This window comes from Chenopodium quinoa, unplaced genomic scaffold (assembly GCF_001683475.1).
Source record: "Chenopodium quinoa cultivar QQ74 unplaced genomic scaffold, ASM168347v1, whole genome shotgun sequence".
In the NCBI taxonomy this organism is placed as follows: Eukaryota; Viridiplantae; Streptophyta; class Magnoliopsida; order Caryophyllales; family Amaranthaceae; genus Chenopodium; species Chenopodium quinoa.
The window spans coordinates 2,786,584-2,811,148 of NW_018744996.1; the positions used below are offsets into that span (position 1 = coordinate 2,786,584).

The 24,565-nt window shown below is 34.8% G+C and overlaps 4 protein-coding genes across 4 annotated transcripts; 2 read left to right on the top strand and 2 right to left on the bottom strand.

Moving 5' to 3' along the window:
* Window positions 1-7,771: 7,771 nt before the first annotated feature.
* Window positions 7,772-11,787, bottom strand: LOC110707334. The gene is made up of 2 exons (XM_021885355.1): window positions 11,491-11,787; window positions 7,772-8,695 (listed from the first exon to the last, which is right to left on the bottom strand). The coding sequence occupies exon 2, from the start codon at window positions 8,485-8,487 to the stop codon at window positions 7,981-7,983; it is 507 nt and encodes a 168-aa protein (XP_021741047.1). The 5' UTR covers window positions 8,488-8,695; window positions 11,491-11,787; the 3' UTR covers window positions 7,772-7,980.
* On the bottom strand, window positions 8,702-11,369 carry LOC110707185. Its single transcript, XM_021885190.1, has 5 exons — window positions 11,269-11,369; window positions 11,057-11,157; window positions 10,810-11,012; window positions 9,225-10,538; window positions 8,702-9,135 (listed from the first exon to the last, which is right to left on the bottom strand). The coding sequence occupies exons 1-4, from the start codon at window positions 11,367-11,369 to the stop codon at window positions 9,735-9,737; spliced, it is 1,209 nt and encodes a 402-aa protein (XP_021740882.1). The 3' UTR covers window positions 8,702-9,135; window positions 9,225-9,734.
* A 2,529-nt stretch (window positions 11,788-14,316) lies between the features above and the next one.
* LOC110707186 (F-box protein CPR30-like) lies at window positions 14,317-15,570 on the top strand. Its single transcript, XM_021885192.1, has one exon. It carries the CDS (start codon window positions 14,317-14,319, stop codon window positions 15,568-15,570), a length of 1,254 nt encoding a protein of 417 aa, XP_021740884.1.
* Window positions 15,571-22,585: 7,015 nt separating this feature from the next.
* LOC110707187 (F-box protein CPR30-like) lies at window positions 22,586-24,058 on the top strand. Its single transcript, XM_021885193.1, has one exon. It carries the CDS (start codon window positions 22,586-22,588, stop codon window positions 24,056-24,058), a length of 1,473 nt encoding a protein of 490 aa, XP_021740885.1.
* Window positions 24,059-24,565: the final 507 nt, after the last annotated feature.

Here is a 24,565-nt window from a genome sequence, read left to right on the forward strand (position 1 = left end):
AATATGAAATGAACAAACAAGTATATATAAGAAAGTAAATATTGATACGAAATAGGTGAGTTTTGATTTTTTTTTTTTTTTAAAAAAAAAGTGCTTTAATGAGTAGTGGCAAAGCTTAAGAGTCGTGAATCGTGATATGGGCGAAATGAGCTGAGAGCTGATGAAATATATTCCTTAATGAGCTGAGTTTGCCTCCAAAACTTTACTACTTTTTTTTCTTCTTTTAAAATCATTAATTTATCTACAAATTTTATTATTTATTTATTTATTTGGGTTATCTAATTATTAATCTATTTTATATTTAAAAAAAAAAATTAAAGTCATATTTAATTTATAAATTAATAAGGAAACTATAAAAGTAACTAATAAGGAGTTCATATATAAAAATAATAATAATAAAAAAAAGTAACTAATAAGGAGATTTTTCTTTCAAAAAAAAAAAAAAGAATATAAGGAGATTATGACTAAATAACTACTAGCTTATTATAATTTTTTTTTTACGAAACTAACTTACTATAATTAGTAACTCGCTAATTAAAACAACATATAAATACAACTGGCCTGGTAACTATTACTATAAGCCTATAGCTTTATAGCATATTTATGATCCGACCAATTATAACTCTACTCGTTCAAATTCATTAACCGACCAACTTAACTTGTATAGTCCATATTCGATTTTGACTCGATATGATACATATTGTATGACAGTGTGACACAACTCGATTATGACTTGAGTTGGTTCAAATGACTCACTTCAGCTCATTATTAGATCAATCCATTTTATTTATGACTCGTATAGTCTTGTTAGTTAACCCAATGTGTTTATGACTCGACTTATTCTAATTTGTTACCTATCCATTCAAACTTGTTTAAGTCTCTACTTGATTCAATCCGATTTGAATTCATGAATGACCTAATAACCCAATACTTTATAACTTGACTCGATTATAACATAAGTGAAATTATTTGTTTAATTTACTATGACACTATTCAATCAACCCAATTTGCTTTGTGACCCTTATAATTGTGAGTTTATGACTAAACCCCTTCTAACTTGCTACCCAATTAACCTAACGTGTTTATGATTAGACCAATTACAACCTAACCCGTTCTTCCCCATTATCTAATTAACCAAACTCGATAATGATTAAAGAATTGATTTTAAGCCGATATGATTTATGACCCATTTTCAATTTAACCCAAATCGATTATGACTAGAACCAATAATGACCCGACCCGGTTTTAGCCGATCTGTTTTGAACCAAAAATCGTTTTCAAACTGACACAATTCAACCCGAACCGATTATGACCTGAACCGGTAATGACACAACCTGATTTACCTAATCAGTTTTGAACCGAAACCTGTTTTCAAACCAACATAATTCAACCCAGACCGATTATGAACTGAACCGATAATGACCTAAACCAATTTCACCCGATCTGTTTTCAAACTGAAACCCGTTTTCCAACCGACCGAATTCAACCCAAACTGATTATGACCCGAATCGATAACAACCCGATCCGATTAAGCCCCGTTCTATTTTGAACCGAAACCCACTTTAAACTGGCAAAACCTGTTTTCAAACTGACCCAGTTCAACCCAAACTGATTATGACTCGAACCGATTACTACCCAATCCGATTAAGACCCGATCCGAATATAAACCGCAATAAATATAATCAAACCAAACCGACCAGATAATTTTCAAAACCAATCCGAATCGACCCGTTGTTAATTTTAAACCTTTAAAACCCGACCCATTATAAACCGAAATCGATAAATTCAATCCAAAACTGAACCGTTTACCCGAATTAACACCCCTAGTATTTGTGCACAGATCACATCTAATTGGTACAAAATATAATATGTTAAGTCCGTTAATTGGATGAGTTGCACAAGTTAGTTTTGGAGTAGTTTTATATCTTTAAATAAGGGAATTAATTAAAATTACGATATGAAATTCTAAATCATACCTATATACTCCGTATCGCACACAAATTAAATATTTTAACTTTTAAATAAAAGCTCCCTTTGACGGCTTGACCCCTTGTATATATAAATTGATTGAAATTTAAATGTTGATACGAGCATAAATTTAAAACGCATACAAAATTGTAAAGTCTTTAACTTATTATATGTAAAAAGTTATACTCCATATTTAATTTACAAAACTAATTGTTGGTACATGTGTATTTAAATCAAACTAAATAACATTCTCTTGTTTGTAATGCCTTATATGAACATCACATTTAAAATCTCTTGCTAATTTCTTTTTGTATATTGAGTAGTAGAGTTGATCAAAAGTAGTATGACTCGCTGGCCCGGGTTTGGGCAACTTTCGGACCTGGCCCGTTCCGACCCAACTGGACTTATTAATTTGTTTCGAGCAACCTAAAATATTGTTTTTAGTAAAAAAAATTAGTCCAATCCAAAAGTATGCTATTTTAGCACTAATTAGTGGGATTGGGCACGGTTTTTGGCTCAAACTTTGTATTCGACTAATTATCACGGACTAACAAAGCAACTACGGACTAGTACGGAGTACAGTACCTTACTAAGTTTCCGTAATTACGGAGTATAAAAACTACAACCGTAAAAAGGAAAAAAAAAAGAAAAAAAAAAGCAGTTATCATAGTTTTGTTTTCTGTATTATTTCTGGGCTCTCTCATTTTGGCCCAAACTTGTACAGTTATAAAACCAAGTTCTGTAATAATAAAACTAAAGAGGAATTCCACGAAAAAAAACAGTTATAAATACAGCAGTTTTGTTTTGAGTAAATTTCCACATTAAATCAAACAAAGCATTTCTTAGACTCCAACTGTAGTGTTGCCGCCAAAACCACCACCATTTCCACTCTCCGCCATACTCGACGCCACAAAACCCCAACTCCATGTCTTCTCCGCCGCAATCTCCGCCGAAAAAGAAGCTGAAACATGCCGCCGAAAACGCCGACGAAGAAACCCAGAACAGAGAAACTCCGATGCACATCATATCGAGAGAAACCCAGAACAGTGAAACCCAGAACACTGAAGCCCAGAATAGTGAAACCCAGAACAGAGAAACTCCGATGCACATCATATCGAGAGAAGCCCGGAACAGAGGAATTCCGATGCACATCATATTGAGTGTCTTGAGTGAAACCCAGAACAGAGAAATTCCGGAGCACGTCATATTGAATGAAATCCTTCCAAGACTTCCCGCCGATTCACTTCTCCGATTCAAACGCGTCTGTAAAGAATGGGAGTTGTTAATCTCGAGTTCCGATTTCATCAATGATCATGCGTTCCGCCCAAATCCTCTCTCCTCGAGGTCTGTTCTTTCCATTGCCGATGATTCTTCATTAACTGCTATTGATTACGGAGATCTCAGTTTCAACTAATTTGGCCAGTATTCCTCTGTAAATCCCATTTTCTTGATTGGTTCTTCTAATGGCTTAGTTTTGTTGATTTCTGCTCATGCTCGAAAGAGTGAATTGCGATGTCCTTGTTTACTTCTTATTTTTAAATTTGATTTTAGGGTTTTTAATCCTGTTGTTGGTGGTCTTGGTATTACTATTTCCCCTCCTCGAAATTTTCTTCGGAGTACTCATTATGCTAAAAAGGATTATAGTTTTGGGTTTGGTTATTCTTCAACTCATAAGGAATTCTACATTGTTGCCATTAATTTTCTAGTGTCCTTGAATCTTCCTGTGGTAGTTGTCTTTGTATACAACTGTAGTACCGAACGATGGGCTGTAAAGCACTCAAAGCCAACAGCAGCGCCAAAGAATGAGGGTCAAAGACTGTCAATTGTACTTGAAGATGTTTGGTATAAACATTGTGGAACACTGGTGAATGAAGCTTTACATTGGGGTGCTACTGTAATAGGAATGAATGTCCAATGCATTGTTGGCTTTGATTTGGTTAGTAAGAAGTTGAAATTTATGAATTTGCCGTATGTCCAATTTGGGGAACCTGCATTTTACATGCGTTCTGCTTTTAGTTTGTGTTGTTTGAATGATTGCTTGTGTGCTTGGGCTTATTATGACGGTGGAAGTAGAGTTGATTTGTGGATGATGAAAGAATATAGTGTGCGGAAATCATGGACCAGGTTGTTTTGTGCTGACATGAAAGCTACATTCTGGTATTTTTTTGGACTTACCAAGCCTAGAGAGGTTATGATGTTCGATTTTGGTAGGCTACGATATCTTGACTTCAGCAGCATTACACCAATATGGAGGGATTTTTTTTTTCCAGGCCAAGTGAAAGCAGTGAATTATGTTCAAAGCCTTTTATCACCTCATGCAATAATCAAATATGGTGAAGAGAATGAATGACATACATTGGGAGAATTTGTTGCTCGTGTTGGTAAATACATTGTGAAACTTAGTTGCTCGTGTTGGTAGATACATTGTGAGAATCAGCTAGTTGCTCGTGTTGGTACATACATTTTGAAAATTAGTTGCTCGTGTTGGTAGATACATTGTGAGAATTAGTTAGTTGCTCGTGTGGTTGAGACAAGCATTGTCAAAAATAAGCTGTTTGTGTTGGTACTTATGTTGTGAAAATTAGTTTCTTGTGTTGATACAAACATTTGTTATTGTTGTATTCCGTTGTAAACCTTACCAGAAATGATGATGCAAATCTGCAAATAAGACTTAGCTACTTGTCTTGAATGATAAATCAGTTTGCCTGAATATTGCTATCATAAGCTGCAATGAATATGAGTTGTTTTCCTGGTTTGATTAATATCATGTGGTTTCTCCTATCTATTTTTACTGGAGATATGATTACAATGTGGTTCAACTAGCACTTGCTAATTTGCTATTACAGCAAAATCAGAGAATAATATGAGTTGGATTTGTTTTAGCAAATTTCTTGTTTTTATGTTATCTTGAAGCAGGCATATTACTAAGATAACAATAATCAGGTCATTTGTATGTCCACAACAATCTTTCAGCACGCAGATACCCCTCAACCTAGACTGATCTTGTATTCTTGTCCATAAACCACCATCTATATATATATATATGAGGCAACTATGACACTTAGTCACTTTGTTTTGCTATTTGTTACACATGAAGAAGTGTTGACAAATAATCATTTACGACACACAGTATTATGTCCTCCAACCCCTTAGCCTTCCCCCATAGCTTATCCTGTCTTAAATCCTCGTATGATTACCTGTTTAGTCTCTAAGCCCGTGAGTTGTCATGCTATTCCATGATTTTAAGCTTTGTTTTACCAAATTGCATCATATTTGTTAGACCCTTTAACCAGGAAGCTTTCCCACAGTATACTATCATCATCACTTCCAAAGTGTTCCTCATGCTCAACTATGAAGCTTGTTAGAAAGTCACTATAGGAAATGATGGTACAGAAACATTTGTTACGTTCTTGATTGATTCATGTTCAAGTATAGGTCTGTTAAGTGTATGACTTTTGCATTTTCAATCCTTGCACTGATCTTAATCACCAGTTTCAGAAGGTTTTGAAATGTTAGTCCCTGAAACCTTTGAATAGGGTATTATTTGATTGTTGGTGTAGATAATGTGTTAAGTCAAGCCCGTTCATTGGATGAGCTGCACAAGTTTGTTATGGAGTAATTTCATATCTTTAGTAAGGAAATTAAAATTACGATATGAAATTCTAAATCATCCCTACATATATTGTACACAAATTTATATAAACGGAAATTAGATATTTTAGCTTGGAATTAAAAGCTCTCCTTGACCCCTTGTATAAGTTGATAAAATTTAAAGGTTAATACGAGCCTAAGTTTGAAACGCATACTTAAATAATAGATTAAGTTTTTGAATACCCAATTTAATTTTTTGTCTTGTTTTGGGGCAACTTGCAATTTTTTTGCTTAACCATGGTGCTACATTCTTGGATGACCCCGTTATTGTAACGTTGCGTTTTACACTTGTTTCTCGATGATTTCAGAGTTAATTTCCCCTCTTTTAATCAATCTTATTTAGCTTACATTTTTGTTAAGTGTTTGAGTTTCCGATTTTCATTACTATGCATTAGGAATTTCGTTCGTGTGAGGCCTCCTAATATTTGCTTCCTCCATTTTGTAATCATCACAACACTCGTAATAATTGCAACACAATCTTATTTGATACTTTTTAATTATTTCTCTCTCTTTCACTAAACTCACTTGCACACATATGTTATTAAACCCCTCTCCTATCAATCTCACTTGCACTAATTTAATTCTCTATACTAGTAACAATTTAATACTTCATATCCCTACAAATTATAGAGGGAGCCCCATTAATCAAATTGATTTTGTAAATCAGTCATTTTCTATCTTTCTAAAAAAATAAAATGGAAAAAAATAGATGAAATGACAAAACTGTCCAAAATTATTAAATGGTATGAAATTCGTTCCTAAAATCTCTTAAAATTCAGAGAGAAGCTCTAACTATTTAAGCAATCCCTCACTTTTTTTCCCCACTCTCATTAGATGATATAAATTGAATGTAGTACCCCTAATTTACAAATTTATAAAAATCAAAACATATAAACTTGTAATTTCTCCCAACTATACTATACTTACTAACTATGGAAGTATGGAGTACACACTAGCAGTCACTACACTCACTAGTCACTACTCAAGGTTAAGTAATGACGCATAGTTGCTATTTACATAGCAAGTAAATAGCAGCTATAAGATAAAAGAGTGATGAATTTTATTTTTCTTCCATTGGTACAAATATTGTACCACCGTTATCTATAATAGCTATAAATAGTATTACTAAAACAACTTATACTCTAGTAGTATAAAATACATGTATCATAGTACATTAAATATACCACTGTAAGTATAATAGTACATTTAAAATACCACTGTAAGTATAACAATACATTAAAAATACCACTGTAGCAATAAAAAATCACAAAAATTAAGTGAATTTACCAATTAGCCCTCCTATATGCACCCCAAACAAATAGCAACTATGCGCCTAGTTGCACTCACTACTCACTACCATGTTAAATCAAATGTTTTTTTTTTTCCTCAATGGTAAAGTGTGCAACTTTTCATGATCATTGGTAACCAATAATTAATGTTACTAATCAAATGGTAACTTTAATGGTAATAAAATATCATTAAATCATTAACCATGGTTTATATTGGTTAAATAACAATGATTTGACTTAAGTACCCTTAAAAGTGTTTTCCTCCAATTTTTTTCTTCTGCTTTCCTTACCCATTCGATTGCCCCTTTATAAAACCCCTAATCTTCTTCCATTACTCAATTTCTCCCGATTGTAGGGTTCTTCCTTCTCTATCAACTTTCTAGATTTAGGGTTCATGGAAAAATCAAGTTCATCTTCTCTATCAATGAGGGCTATCACCATGGACGACAAGATTGCGTAGGTGAAGCTCGTATCTTGCAACTGTTCTCCCCCAAAAACCGCTGCGGTGAAGGTATCTGAAACCACAAAAAACCCACGTAGGTTATTCTTCAAGTGCAGGGGTTGCGATTATTTTGCGTGGTTGAAGGAAGTTGAAGGAGGTTCATTTGGTTCTGCGAAGAAGAAAGTAGAAGAATTGGCCAATTTCATGAAAGTTTTTGTGAAAATGGCTCTAATATTGTATTTTGTGTTGTTGTTTCTAAGTAATGTATGCATTCAATTTTGGTATGCTATGCTTTATGCATGTAATATGATAGGCTTTATGCCATTATCAATAAAAAAAGTAGCTACTTAATTCCAGAAATTATTTGCATCCAATTGTTGAGACTAGCAATCAATTAACAGTATATTAGCAAATCTGAATGAAAACAACATGATACCATTGCAAAATTCTAGACAAAAACATAAGTTAATTGCAACCCAAGCTTAGATTAAAATGATACTTATGCAATCCAGCTGAACATAAGTTACTGCCGTATCAAAGCTGAGTCTACTAACTACTGTCTTGTGCTCAGAACATCAAAAACTTAGACAAAATACATCAGGACTTTCAAATATGTTCAAAAACCAACTATTATTGAAAATGATAGTCAACTAAGCAGACTGAGAGGCAGATCGAGACACCCTTCCTTGTTCTTGGTGAGGTTCTTCTTGGGTGTGAAGTTGAAGCAATTGTTGTTGGATCAGGTTGTGACAGAGACACCCCCTTTGGCTTTGATTTTGAGGCCTGCTTCTTCTTCTGCCCTGCAGTTACAACCATTGCTGCTTTTTCTTTCCCAGTAAGACCACCTTGGCATGTCTGACAGTAATAGCCATAATTTTGGCATTTGCTGCACTTTACAGTCTTGGACCTTTTTCCCTTTGCCTGCTCACCTTCCTCCATTCTTCTGTTTCTTGCAGGTCTGCTAATACCTCTTTTCATATTGGATGGGGCTATTTCTGGATAGGTATTGTCAGGCCATTCTTCAACATCTGGGATGGACTTCATGGTGTTGGCATAAGTCAGCCAATACCTTCTCAAGGAGTACCATTCAGTCACATACTTCTTAGGATCTTCATTTGCATGTAAAATTGCCCTCATAGCATGCTTGCATGGCAATCCAGACAGTTGCCATACATTACAGGAACAAGTTTTCTCCTTTAAGTTGCTAGGTAGCACAAATTTCCCATCCAACACCTCATACTCTCCATCTCTAGCCTTCAAACATTTACAGGTCCTTGACTCATCCTTCCAACTCTCACATTATTCCCTTCTAGTAGCCAGTCTCACCAAGTCAGTCTTCTAATCCCTGCAATAACAGTTAAGCAAAAGATGGTTATTATGTTGTATTAATGTAGCATAAGATCATTAACATAAGCTATTTTGAACGGGCTACTTCAAGTAAAGTAAGAACAGGTCTGCATCTATTAATGCCCAAAGTTGCATTAAAGCTTTCAACAAAACTAGACTTGTTCACATTACACTTTATGGCAGAGTTGAAAGCATGCTTAGACCATGTTGATTGGGGTCCAACTTTTGACAACCAAACTAATTCTAATGGGTTAGCCTTCTATAGAGATTCCATTGCCTTTCTAAAAGTAAAAAAGGGTTGTAAACCCTAGCTGCTTTCCAATAGAGTGAGAACATAAGTAGGCCGGGAAATTCTCCCTTGAAATTCTTGACTAGATGCTTGCAGCAGTATCTTCTTCCCACTTTAGGCCGCAAGTCAGTTAGTGCCACTTGTATTCCCTATATTGCATTCAAGAGATATAAAGAACAATCAGCAACAACACTTATTTAACTTTGAAGTAGAGATAAAGAGAAGTAAAAAATTATACCTTTTGCCTATCTGAGATGATACACCATTCATCTCCTCTGCCACTGTCCTTCAATGCATTTTTGAGATGCCAGATGAAAAACTTCCAGCTTTTAGTGTCTTCAGCTCTAACTATTGCCCAAACTATTGCCCAGGCAACTTAAAAAAGTTCATTGTTTGCATTCAAAGCCACAGCTGACAGTAGCACTCCACCAAAGTTTCCCTTTAGGTGAGTTCCATCAACCCCAATTATGCTTCTACAACCAGCAAATAGCCCATCCATTGCAACCTTAAATGATATGAAAATGCTACTAAATGCTAATGGCTCTCTGGATGGTTGGGAGGATTCTAAGCACAGAAAGCTAAGGAATTCGGGTTCATAGCTCTAATCACATCACAATAGACTAGCAACAACTTGTAAGACACATGAAGCCCTCCATGGATTTCTTCTAAAGCCTTAGCTCTCACTCTGTACAACGTTGACTGGGCCATTTCTACACCAAACCTTTTCCACAAAAGCTCATTCAATAACTTAGCAAATGTCATTGTTTGCTCTAATGTCATCCATTAACACACTTTTTACCCATCTAACATTAACCATGTTGTTCCTAGTCTCTAACCCTTGACAGGTGTGTTCAGAGTTTTGAATCAGTTTAATAGCCCAAGTGGTACCATCTGGCAGAACAACAACATGTAATCTCCACCCACAGTGTGCATCAGAGCATCTAACAATGTATCTAGAGTTACTAGCATAGTAAACTATTATAACAAAACCACACTGAATACAGTAGTCCCTTACAACATCCCTAAGATGTTGTTTGTTAATGAATAATTGCCATGGTTTCGACACTATTCTCCCAAAACCCATTTCCTGATACACTTCCCCATTATTGTAAAGCTTACAAAAACAATAGTCCTCATCCTTCTCACACTCAAAAACAGGCTCATCATATAGATCAAAAGCATCTTCAATCATTGGACCATACTCATCCCTAGATAGGTCATCTTCAGTGTCAACACTCTCATCAGTATCATCTCCATTATCACTCTCATTTGGTTCATAACCCCCATCATCTTCATCCTCATATAAAGACAAACTTTGATTGTCATACCCATTACTGTCATCACCCAAGCTAACTAAACTACTTCTCTTTCTACTCCTAACTGCACTCACAGTGTTCAGATCACTATCACCACCAGATGCACTCACACTAATCACAATTCCCTTCCTCGATCTTTGCAGTAGTCCTAGGAAGTTTTCTCCTAAATATGGCTGGTGCCCTAGAAGACTTAGATGATTCAGAATTCTGACCTCCACCAAACTCTCCAGTGTTTGCTAAAGGTGCAATCATAGATTTGGGTAGAAGGCTGGGGTTGTGTTTGTTGGAGACTGATTTGAGTGGGCATTTTGTTTGAGGTTCATGTTCTGACTGAGGGAGTTCAACATATAAGGGTTGATTTTCATGCCAGGGTGTTGGTGAAATGTTGAACCAACTTCCAAGGGCATTACCCCTCCCTCTCCCTCTTCTAGTTCCCCTCCCTCTCCCTCTTCCCCTTCCTCTCCCTCTAGCTGCTCCCCTAGCTCCCCCTCTTCCTCTTCCTCTTACAGGTTCATCACTCAAAATATCAGCCCAAGTGTCTTCAATATTAGTGCCCTCAGGTATATAAGCTTCAACTTGGGGTGTAGTCTCTGGGGTTTTCAAACTAGCAACACGCCTCTGAAATTCTTCTTCACTAATGACCTCAGCTTCAATAAAAGTGTTCTGTCTCCTTCTAGGAATCAGTTTAGGTCCCCTAGCACTAGCACTTCCTATTTCAATAAAACTTCTTTATCCACTTCCATGGGTGTTTTACCTAAAATAAGTGACCTAGCAGCTGCCACAACCTGAGTATCCTTAAGACCATCCACAACCCATACATATATTTCCTTCTCGTCAGGTAGGTTAGCAAAACATCTTCATCAATCAACATCAATTTTCAGTGAAACATGCTTCATTTTATGCACATATTGAAAAGTCGGATTTTGGGGTGTTTCTACATTCTTTTCCTTAGCCTTCTCCTAATACTCAACTATTAGGTCTATTAAGTTCACCTTATCAATATCGTCAACATTAACAGCAACATCTATACCCCTATATTGAAATTGTAACACTACAACATCACCCATTCTACAACAACCACACAAACAAAACAACAACAGCAACAAACACTATAATAATTACACCCTAACCCCTAACACACGAAAACAGAGCATAACATAATACAATGCAAAAAAAATATATATATACCTGGCTTTGATTCGAGTTATATGTTGTAATTTTCTTCAGATAAAGGCGAATTGAAGCCTTACGTAGAGGATTTGATTGAAATCAACCTAGCAAACCTATGAATCTTCTTCAACAAGTCCCTTGAAATTCACCAAATAATCCCCCGAAAACCCCCTAAATTGTTAGTTTAAACCCTAGAAATTAACCCAAAACCCAGATTTCAGAAAGTCGCTCGATTTTTTTGGATGGATGTCCTTCGCAAAATGCATGCTCTCCAATTCTCCGAGTTCAAGTTTTCTAAGTGAGGAAGATGAACGATCAACCCTCTTCACTTAATTTGATCAGACACAGTTGGTTGGAGTAAATTAAATGGGGGCAAATGTGTCTTTTTGCAGCCCAAGACCTAAACCATGGTTAACGAGTTAAGCATTAGTTAAACTAAAGTTACCATATGATTAGTAACATTAATTATTGGTTACCAATCTAATATATATATTTTTTTTTCCAAGATTTTAGAGACCCACCTTGGATTTTGAATTTTAAAAAATTAATAGAGCACCATGTAGGATTAGTATTTTTAGAGCGTTACGTATAAGATTATGCCACGTAGGATTGTTACTTTAAAGCGCCACGTAAGATTTAAAATAAAAATTTAAATTTATTATAAAAATAAAATACTATCTTTTTAAATTGGAAATTTTATATAAAAGAAAAGAAAAAATTTATTTTATTTTGTATATATAAAAAAAATACTAATAAACTTAAAAATGAAATTTACATTCAATTGATATTTAAAAAATTGGATTAGATAAAAAAATAATGAAAATATGACAAGTGATTATAATAAAATATTTTATAAAAATATACTAATAAAAAAATAAAATCACATTCAATTGTATAAAGGGGATTTTTTTCCCCGAGATTTTAGAGAGACACCTTGGATTTTGATTTTTGTAAAATTATTAGAGCGCCATATAAGATTAGTATTTTTAGAGCGTTACGTATAGGATTATTCCACGTAGGATTGTTACTTTAAAGCGCCACGTAAGATTAAAATTAAAAATTTAAATTTATTATAAAACTAAAATACTATTTTCTTAAATTGAAAATTTTATCTAAGTAAATTTTTTTTATATATATATATAAAATTACTATTAAATTAAAAAAAAATGAAATTCACGTTCAACTGATTTTTAAAGAAAATTGGATTAGATAAAAAAAATAATGAAAATATGACAAGTGATTATAATAAAATATTTTATAAAAATATACTAATAAAAAAAAGTCACATTCAATTAAAAAAAAACAGTTTTGGATTTGATACAAAAAAAAAAAGAAAAAAACCATTGAAATTAAAAATATGTCCCTTCTCTTTTTCTAGCCAAAAAAATAAATAAAAATGTTCATTATTTATCATTTATTCGTCTTAAAGATTAACTTTTGCGTTAACAAAATTTATCATATCTAATAATAAACTTTATTATGAATTGATTTTATCTTATGATTTGTTATTATTATAAATAGGCAGTATTTTTAATTGAATAAAAAATTTGTAATTTCTTTTAGAATTAAATAAATCAAATTAAATGCCATAAGTAAAATTGGCGAATGAGATTTTAAAGTCTAAACTAATTAAATATAAAATATTATCTTTTAATATTAGGAAATTCATCTAATTATATAATGAATGAGTGAAAATTCACAATTTATTTTAAAATAAATAAAATAAAAATATTAAATGAGAATATTATATACTACATACAACGGATAAATAAAGTAACAATTTTTATCACAAACATATGGAAAAAATATAAGTTGCAATAAAATTTAAATAAACTGTGCATAAGTTGCATACATTACCATTGAGAAAAAAAAAATTGTGGTTACCAAGGAGAATTTCCCTTTCTTTTAGGGAAAATCAATAATGCATTTTTAACTAAAAGATGTACTAAAAAAAAAACCCTCCAAAAATTAAATCGTTATAAATAATATGATTTTCTTATGAAATAAAAAAAAGCATCTAATCTAATTAATAATCAACTCCAATGTTGCCGCCAAAACCACCACCATTTAATGTAATTAATAATTTTTATGTTATTTACTTATGAATTTAAAAAAATATTGATGGCAGAGCTGTGTATTGACTAGAGGTGATCGAACTTGGCCCGCCCGATTTTGGGCAGAATTTTTCGGCCCGAAAATTTATTTTTTTTTGGCGGGTTTGGGAATGCATTTTTATGCATATTTAATTGTTATTTAGGCCCAGCCCGAAAATGGCCCGAAAATCCCGCACGGCCCGACCATTTTGGGCGGGTTTAGGCACAAAAATTCTCGCACGAAGCCTGGCCCAAACCCGGCTCGACCAGAGAAGTGGGCATAATTTCTTAGCTTCGGTCGGGCCCGAAATTGGCCCGCCCCGCCCAATGATCACCTCTAGTATTGATATATGTGGCGGTCAAAGTGATCTAATGCACTTAAAAACTGAAGAGAGTTGTGTTGTTATATGTTATTAACTAATTAAAAATCGATACTCACGACCCGCCCTTATGACTATCTAAAAATAAAAAATAAAAATATTATTGATATCAACCCATCTACTCGGTATTCTGGGCTTCCTCATTTTGGCCCAAACTTGTACCACATTAAAGTATAAAACCACAGATTGCAGTTATAAAACCAATTAACCAAATTTCTGTAATAATAAAACTCATTTTGTTTTCAGTAATTTTCCATATTAAATCAAACAAAGCAGCTCTTACACTCTTACTGTAGTGTTGCCGCCAAAACCACCACCATTTTCTCTCCTCCGTACTTGCCGCCGCAAATCAACCCCTAAAACCCAACTCCATGTCTTCTCCGCCGGAAAACGCTGACGAAAACGCCGACGAAGAAACCCAGAACAGAGAAATTCCGACGCACATCATATCGACTGAGATATTGAGTGAAACCCAGAACAGAGGTATTCCAACAGACGTCATATTGACTGAAATCCTTCCAAGACTTCCCGCCAATTCACTTCTCCGACTCAAATGGGTCTGTAAAGAATGGCAGTTGTTTATCTCGAGTACCAAGTTCATCATTAATCATGCTCTCCACCCTAATTCTCTCTCCTCGAGGTCTGTTCTTTTCATTGACCCTTATACTTCATTAACTGCTTTCGATTTTGGAGATTCTGGAAATGTTCGAATCATCAAATTTGGCCGATATTCCACTACAAATCCCATTTTCTTGATTGGTTCTTGTAACGGTTTAGTTTTGTTGATTTGTTCTCATGCTCAGACTGGTTTAGTGCTATCTCCAAGTTTTCTTCTTAATTATGGATTTGATTACAGGGTTTATAATCCTGTTCTTCAGCTTGATATTGTGATTCCCCAACCTCTAGGATTTGTTCTTCGGAGTGATCATTTTGCTGCACAGGATTGTAGTTTTGGGTTTGGTAGTGTTTCAACCCATGACTGTCTGGAATTCTTCATTGTTGCCGTTAATATTCGAATGGGAAATGTTGCTGTCTTTGAATCTTCCACGAGAAGATGGGTTATAATGCACACATTGCGAAGGAATCTGCCAATTTTATTTCAAGATGCTTGGTATGTACATAGTGGAACACTGGTGAATGAAGCTTTACATTGGGGTGTTACTGTAGGAATGAATCTCAGATGCATTGCTGTCTTTGATTTGGTTAGTCGGCGTAGGATCAAATTTATGAAATTGCCGTATGCCTATTTTGGGGAACCTGATTGTCCTGATATTGTTCGTTCTGCTTTTAGTTTGTGTCGTATAAATGATCGCTTGTGTGCTTGGGCTTATTATAATGGTGGATATGTAGTTGATATGTGGATGTTGAAAGAATATGATGTGTGGGAATCATGGACCAGGTTGTTTTGTTATGATCTGAGATGTGAATATTGGAATTTTTTTGGACTTACCAAGGCTAGAGAGGTTATGATGTTCCATTTTAATTGGCTAGTACTTATTGACTTCAGCCGAGTTCCACTTGTATCGAGGCCTCTTTATTTTGGACACCAAGTGACAGCAGTGAATTATGTTCAAAGCCTTGTATCACCTTATACAGTTTTTCTTTACGGTGAACAGAATGGATGACATACATTGGGAGAATTAGTTGCTCGTGTATACACTGTGAGAATTAGTTGCTCGTGTTGGTTCATACATTGTGAAAATTAGTTGCTCGTGTTGGTATATACATTGTGAAAATTAGTTGCTTGCATTGAGTCGTAGAGACAAACATTGTAAAAAATAAGCTGTTTGTGTTGATACTTATGTTGTGAAAATTAGTTGCTTGTGTTGATAAATACATTTGTTATTGTTGTTATCCCATTGTAAACCTTATCAGAAATGATAATGCAAATCTGCAAATAAGACTAAGCTACTTGTCTCAAATTATAAGACAATTTACCTGAATATTGCTATCATGAGCTGCAATGAATATCAGTTGTTTTCTTGGTTTGATATATATCATGTGTTTCTCCTATCTATTTTACTGGAGATATGATCACAAAATGGTTCAACTAGCACTTGCTAATTTGCTGTTATAGAAAAACCAGAGAATGTTTAGCGAAATTTCTTGTTTAAATGTTATCTTGAAGCAGGTATGTTACTAAGGTAACAAATGTCAAATGTGCATTGTTTTTCAATTGATGTAATTACTTAGTTGCTACATCAATTTTTGGCTGCTTGAAGTGTAGCAGACTATATGTGTCATGGATGAAGAATATGATCATTACTTGACAGCTTTTGTTGTGTTCGCAAGAGCTTGATAAGCAGATTCTAATTGTGCAAAACAAGAACTCTTCTAGGGCTTCTATATTTTGTTAAAATTTCAAGGATGACTAGGGTGTCTTTGAAGTTATTAAGCTCTCTTTCTCTTTCTCTTTCTGTTGCAGTCATCAAGCAGAAATTCATTTGATTTAATAATGGATTTATATTAGCTTTAAATTATCAAATTCAGGGTTGTGACTTTTTGACAAGAGTAGTGTAGGAACAAGTAAGATTTCTGGTTTACTTTCATATATTTTTTGCCCCCCTTTCCTTAATTCTGTCTATGTCAAATCGTTTTGAGTGGTCTTGGTAATTGGGTTTTGTGGGTTTTAAGCTTTTGGTGGTGTCTTCTTTTATTGAGGTTACTAGATGTACACACTGCTTGATTTAAAAAGCAGAGTATGTGGATCCTGAAACTCTTTCAGAGCGCCTTAATGATGCTATTGGTACTATTATGAGATATGAGCACTTAAAATGGTAAATTTGAAACAAGTTTAAGAGTGACTTCTGGTTGGAGTTAGGATTGGGATCATCTTATTGATTAACTGATACTGGGAATTGGATGAATAGAAAAAAATTCAGGAGCAACTACGACAGCAATTATATAGAAGCTGAGGTATGATTATATATTAAGGTGGCCATCATCCATAAGAAATAATAAGGAATTTCGTTAGAGAAAGTAATTGATATAAGCTGAAGCTATAGGTGCAAATATGAGCCAGCTATAGTTGTCTTAAGAATAAAACACAGCTTTTATGCTCCATTAGACCTCAACCAAGTACATCAGCTAATTAGCTTGGTTACTGCTCTGACTTGGGTATAATTCCATGAGTCGGATCCTTCAAATTTACAATCCAAGGACCTGGGAACACTTTTAAAGGGAGTTTGATTCAGTCTTTGGTATAAGGTGTGGAGTGAGCCATACTTAGAGACCCATAGGTTTGAGATGAGTGATACCTAGAAACCCATACCTCTTTAGTCCAATGAAATTATGATTTTACTCACCATTTCAAAAGTAAAAGGTAAGAACAATCTTTGATTCTTTTGGTTATGGTGGTTGGGATTACATACAATATTGGTCATGAATCATGGGGTTAATGTTGTCGAAATAGAAGTGTGAAGGCATATCCGCTTATATGATACTGATACATTGGCTTATTGCTGTTGTTGTTGCTGTTGTTGTTGTTGTTGTTTTTGTTGTTGATTCTAGGCATAGAGGTCTTCTCCAAACCCACCTCTCTCCGGTATGCCTTGGGGGTTTGGGGGAAACCTGGATATAGAATTGCAAAAAGTTGAACAAACAACTATATATCCATAGTGGCAAGAATCACGGGGGAGGCCAAGGCCCACCCTTGACCTCCCTTTGCTCCGCCACTGATTTTAGCTATGCCTTCAGTTTATTGTAGGAGTCATCTTATAATTTTTCTTTCCTTTTCTCTGTTTTTTTTTTTTTTTTTTCTTTTAATTGTTTCAAAATTTGATGATTCACGTCCCTTAATTGCTTCAAAATTTGATGATTGACGTACAAATATGATACATAGTGGCTAGAAAATTAATGCTGCACCAAAATAGCAACCTCTGCAGTGCTGTGTGAATATAAAGTGCAATGATGCAGATAGTTTGAGAACTTTTCTTTTCTTTCATTGTAGGAGTCTTCTTATAGTTTTTCTTTTCTTTTTATGGGTTGCTTTTAGAAGGGAGGAGTTGGATTATGTAATGAGAACTTAAATTCAATAGGAAATGATGTGTTATCCTTATAAATTTGTTTTGGGGAGGAAGAAGTGAAGAACTAAGAAGAAAAGATGTAGCAGTAACTCTTCATAACATCTAATCAACCATATATAGGAAATTAGGGGCCTCGTGCTTTCTCTTTTGTAACTCTACAACATGTTACCTCCTTCCGTGAAATCAATAGTTTTTCTTTTGAAAGATAGTAATTGTATGCTTTGCTTGCTTCCCTGTAGACCCTGTGCTTATGGATCATGCAGCCATACAGGGGTTCAGCAGTTCAGCGCCGCATGGCCTGGCAGCCAACTACCTTGCCTCCTAGGAATGTCTTATAGATCATACAGGGGCTAAGTTTAGAGATTCTGCTTCAATCGCCTTGTCTTGTGCATGTCTTTTCGGCTTCATATGATCTTAGATCAGTTTTCAAGCGAAGAAAGTTTAAAATTCTGAGGCTAGAAGTTCTTGTAGATAGAATAGGTTTTGATGTGTATCATAGAATTTGTAGTGTTAGTTCTAGTAAAGGCTAGAGACTTAACTTGGCTAAGGGGCATTTGCCTAGGAGATTAGTATCCTCAGTTTTGGTTCGTGTGATTAATAAAATTGACCTTGATCTACGCCTTTACTGATGATGAGCTAATGTTAAGCTAGCTGACTTCGGCCTTGATCCTCCGAAATATTTGCATACTGGTTCCAAGGGCCATAAATATGCGGTGAATTATGTTCAAAGCCTTGTATCGCCTCGTGCCTTTAGCTCGGGCCAAAGAGAATAGATGATAATACATTTGTTATTTCCTCTGTAAATGATAGTGAATAAACTTAGTTGTCTACTTAGTTACTGCAATGAATAGTATCATGTGTAAATACTTTCATCTATCTCTTTTTATTGTAAATAAGATAAATTCAATTAGAATAAAATAAGTCAAGTCAAGTCAAAATCATATAAGGACTTGTGTCACTCCCTCCGTATTTTATTATGTGCTTTATTTTTGGGATTTGTTAAACATCACCCGCAAATTACTACATAAAGCCCACAAAATTAATATGATTTGACAATTTTGCCCCTTTGTCAATTTTCTCTGAAAACGAAAATTTCACTCACCGAAAAATGTGGAGTCGTACGGGGACGCCGGGGGAGGCCGGAGATCCGGGGAACGACGAATGTCATCGGAAAAGATGGCTGGCGTCCGGAGGAGCCGCCACCACTGTGGCACCGGCGTCTGGCCGGGACGCCGCCACCATGGCGGTGGCGCCTAGCCAGGACGCCTGTACCATGGTTGAGGCTTCCAGGCCAGGCGCCATGACCATGGTACTGGCGTCCCGGCTAGGCGCCACCACCATGGTGGCGGCGTCCCGGCCAGGCGCCGGTTCCAGGGTGGTGGTCCGGCCTTTTTTTTATTATTATTATTATTACATTTAACTTGCTTAAAATTCAAAATAAAAAATTTTCTCAGTTACCAACAAAAAAAAACAAAATATTAAAAAAAAAAAGAATTTTTTTTCTCAATTTCCAACAAAAAAAAACACAATATTACACAAAAAAAAAAAGAAAACAAAAAATTATCAATTTCCAACAAAAAAAAAACATGATATTACACAAAAATAGAAAAAAAAAATCTTAATTTCCAAAAAAAAAATATTATAAAAAAAAAATAAAAAAAAAAATAACAAAACAACCACGGCAAGGTGGTGGGGCGCCTGGCCAGGACGGCCGACGGCTGGTGGTGGCGCCAGGTCCGGCAGCCACGTCCACCGGCCTGGCGTCTGGGCAGGACGCCCAGCCACAGTGACTGGCGCCTGTCCCAAACGCCACTCACCGTGGCTGGGCGTCCTGCCCAGACGCCAGGCCGGTGGACGTGGCTGCCGGACCTGGCGCCACCACCACCTTGCCGCCACGAGCCTCGACATCCCCGTACTTTGATTTTTATTGAGGTTGTGTTTTTTTTTTAAGGTCAAGGGCGATATTGTAACTTCAATATAAGTTTGCGGGCGATGTTTAGCAATCCACTTATTTTTTCGGATACATGAGTTTTAAGAGAATTAATAGAAAGTAATACTTCCTCCGTCCACGATTATCTGCACCAAACGTCCTTTTTGCGGACTCATAGGCAAAAATTTTAGTGGAGTTTAATTAAGTTTAGGTGTGTTTATTTAAGTGGAAAAAAGGAGGGAAAGAAGTGGTCCCTTATCTTTTTGTTTTTGGGTGGGTTAAAGTGAGTGGGGAAAAGGTGGAAAATTAAGGGCCCCTTTTATGAGTAGAAAAAGATGGAAAACTGAGTGTAATTAAAGATGTTAAACAAAGTTAAAAAAAATAAAAGTAAGGGTAAGGTGGTCTTTTTACTCTTTAAAATTTACTAAAAGTGGAAAGAAATAAATTTTTTGTACACAATAGAGAGCACCCATTTATGTCAAATGTTGCAGATAATTGTGGGCGGAGGGAGTATTTTATAATAAAAGTGGGGTTGGTTGAAAAGTAAAAAATGTGAAAACACAAAAGTGGTATAAGACTATATACGGAGAGAAGAGAAAATATGAAAAATAATTAGAATATGATATGAGGGGACTACCAGACTACTAATGGGGAGAAAAAAAAATGAAAAATATTGTTAAAAGTTTCCAAAAAAGGAAATAGAGCGAGTAGTAAAAAACGATTGTGAAAGGAAAGTGGAGCAAACAATTAAATATGGAAGGAGTATTTGGTGACTTTATTAGGGTGTGTTCTTACCTTATTGGACTTAACTTATCTGAACTTATTGGATCTTATAAAACTTATTGGAACTTATAAAACTTATTGGAACGTATTAGAACTTATAAAACTTATTGGAACTTATAAAACTTATTAGATCTTATTATTAGATTTAATTTGAAATTATTGAAACTTATTAAACCTTATTTAACTTATTGGAACTTATTAGACCTTATTTAACTTATTGGAACTTATTAAATCTTATTGAACTTATTATTCCTTGTTGAACTTCTTAAACTTTATTTAACTTATTAAACCTTATTGTAACTTACCTTATATTCTTACTTCTTAAAAAAGGCTCCTCAAGGACCTCAACGAAAGGGGTTAGGGGAGGCAAGTTCTTCTACAAGATTTCAATATATCTTCTTTGAGGTTTTGTGAGAATTCTCTTTTGGGGAGTCATAAGAAGTGACTCCAGTTTCCATCTATCACTAGAGCCTGAATAGTTCTCATCTACTCAAGTCCTCGGGAATCCTTAAAAGACGAGAGTTAGCGGGCCAATTGATCACATTGGTATAAAAGTTAGCACCTTCGTGACACATTAGTATAAAAGTTAGCACCGGTGACAAATTGGTATAAAAGTTAACAAATTGCGACAAATTGGTATAAACTTTAACAACTTGTGGCATTTCACCCTTCTTTTCTTGCCGAAGGAATTTTTTTTTATTTTTTCTTTGTTGTTGTTAATTATTATTATTATTTATATTATTATTATTATTATTATTATTTTATTTTAAGTATTATTACTATTATTATCGCATTTAATTATTATTATTATTATTATTAATTATTATTATTATTAAGTGGATACCATTGATTTAGGTGAATGAAAACATAAATAGATGTGTACCATCTTTAACATATGTTAATAGTAGAAAGATAAAAGACAATAGTTTAATATCTTCAAATTATTACAACCACATATCAAAATAGGAACATAATTAGATAAGAGTTTAATATCGTGGTGAATTAACCATCTACTTCTATATGATCCTCATTTTCATCATCTTTATTGTCGCTTTGATCTTCATTGTCATCATCTTCATTGTCGCTTGCCGATCGATTAACCCTCCAAATTTGGCGTGCTATACGATATCGTTTTTTTGCAGCTTTTTTTTATTCTTTTTATATCATTAGTTATTATTATAAATAAAATTATGTATTTAGTATTATTAATAAATATTAAGTATTGCTATTCAAAAAAAATAAAAATATTAAGTATTACTACTCCCTAAAAAAATATTAAGTGTTAATATTATGATCGGTAAATATTAAAAATTCTCATTAATTGTTATTATTATTATTAGTTATTAGTTATTAGTTAATATTAATATTAATTCTTTATATTGTGAATTATTAATTATTACTATTAAAAATTAATATTAATATGAATATTAAATATTAATTAGTATTAATATTAATAATTAAAAATTATTATTATATTTTTAGACACATTAATTAATATGATTATACAATGTTAATATTAACTATTATTACTATTAATTATTATTTTAAAACAGAGCTAAGCAGTGCTCAGAACAGCTCAAAAAAACAAGGCCTAATTATAGCCCGGATTGAGTTCGGGCACGGGTTTTTGGCCCAAACTTATGACAGAGTAATACAGAATTACAGACTATTAGTCTATTACGGAGTACAGTATCTTCCTAAATTTCCTCAACTACGTAGTATAAAAACTACTCCGTACTAAAAAAGGAAGAATAAAACAGTAACTAATGGTTTTAATTGTTTTCTGTAATATTTCCATTTTACACCAAAAATAATCAACTTCAGTGTTGCCGCCAAAACCACCACCATTTTCTCTCTCCGCCACAATCGCCGCCGCAAATCAAACCCCATTAACCCGACTCCATGGCTACTCCTCCGCAATCTCCGCCGGAAAACGCCGACAAAGAAACCCAGAATAGAGAAATTCCGATGCACATCATATCGAGAGAAACCCAGAACAGAGAAACCCAGAGCAGTGAAACCCAGAACAGAGAAACCCAGAGTAGTGAAACCCAGTACCGAGAAACCCAGAACAGAGAAACCCAGAGCAGTGAAACCCAGAACAGAGAAACCCAGAGCAGTGAAACCCAGAACAGAGAAACCCAGAACAAAGAAATCCAGAGCAGTGAAACCCAGAACAGAGAAACCCAGAGCAGTGAAACCCAGAACAGAGAAACCCAGAGCAGTGAAACCCAGAACAGAGAAATTCCGATGGACATCATATTTACTGAAATCCTTCCAAGACTTCCCGCCAAATCACTTCTCCGATTCAGATTGGTCTGTAAAGAATGGCAGTTGTTTATCTCGAGTTCCCAGTTCATCATTAATCATACTCGCCACCCAAATTATCTCTCCTCGAGGTCTGTTCTTTCCATTGCCCTTAATTCTTCATTAACTTATTTCGATTATGGAGATTCTCAAAATGTTCAAATCAACAATTTTGGCCGATATTCCATGACAAATCCCGTTTTCTTGATCGGTTCTTGTAACGGTTTAGTTTTGTTGATTTTTTCTCATGCTCGAAATGGTGAATTGCTATTTCCAAGTGATCTTCTTAATTTTGGATTTGAATACAGTGTTTATAATCCTGTTCTTCAGCTTGATATTGTGATTCCCCAACCTCTAGGATTTGTTCTTCGGAGTGATTATATTACTGCAAAGGATTATAGTTTTGGGTTTGGTTGTGTTTCAACCCATGACCGTCTGGAATTCTTCATTGTTGCCATTAGCTTTCGAATGGGAAATGTGGCTGTCTTTGAATCTTCCACTGGAATTTGGGATATAAAGACATTGCAAAGGAATCTGCCAATTGTATTTCAAGATGCTTGGTATGTACATAGTGGAACACTGGTGAATGAAGCTTTACATTGGGGTGTTATTATAGTAGGAGAAAATATCAAATGCATTGCTAGCTTTGATTTGGTTAGTCAGCTTGGGATCAAATTTATGAGATTGCCGTATGCCAATTTTGGGGAACCCAGTATCATTCGTTCTGCTTTTAGTTTGTGTCGTATAAATGATCGCTTGTGTGCTTGGGCTTATTATAATGGTGGACATGTAGTTGATATGTGGATGTTGAAAGAATATGATGTGTGGGAATCATGGACCAGGTTTTCTTGTGGCGATCTGAGCTGTGAATATCGGTATTTTTTTGGACTTACCAAGGCTAGAGAGATTATGATGTTCCATTTTAGATGGCTAGTACTTATTGACTTCAGCCGAGTTCCACACGAAAGGAGGGTTGTTCATTTTGGACACCAAGTGACTGCGGTGAACTATGTTCAAAGCCTTGTATCACCTCATACAGTTTTTCTTTACGGTGAACAGAATGGATGACATACATTGGGAGAATTAGTTGCTCGTGCTGGTACATACATACATTGTGAAAATTAGTGGCTTGCATTGAGTCGTTGAGACAAACATTGTCAAAAATAAGCTGTTTGTGTTGATACTTACATTGTTAGAATTAGTTGCTTGTGTTGATACATACATTTGTTATTGTTGTTATCCCTTTGTAATAAACCTTATCAGAAATTGATAATGCGTATCAGCAAATAAGACTTAGCTACCTGTCTCGAATTATAAGATAGTTTACATCATGAGTTGTTTTCTTGGTTTGATTTATATCATGTGTTTCTCCTATCTATTTTACTGTAGACATGATCACAAAATGGTTCAACCACCATTTGCCAATTTGCTATTACAGCAAATCAGAGAATTACTAGCGGGTTAGATTTCTTTTAGCAATTTTGTTGTTTAAATGTTATCTTGAAGCAGGTATGTTACTAAGGTAACAAGTGTCAGATCTGCATTGTTTTGCAATTGATGTAGTTACTTAGTTCC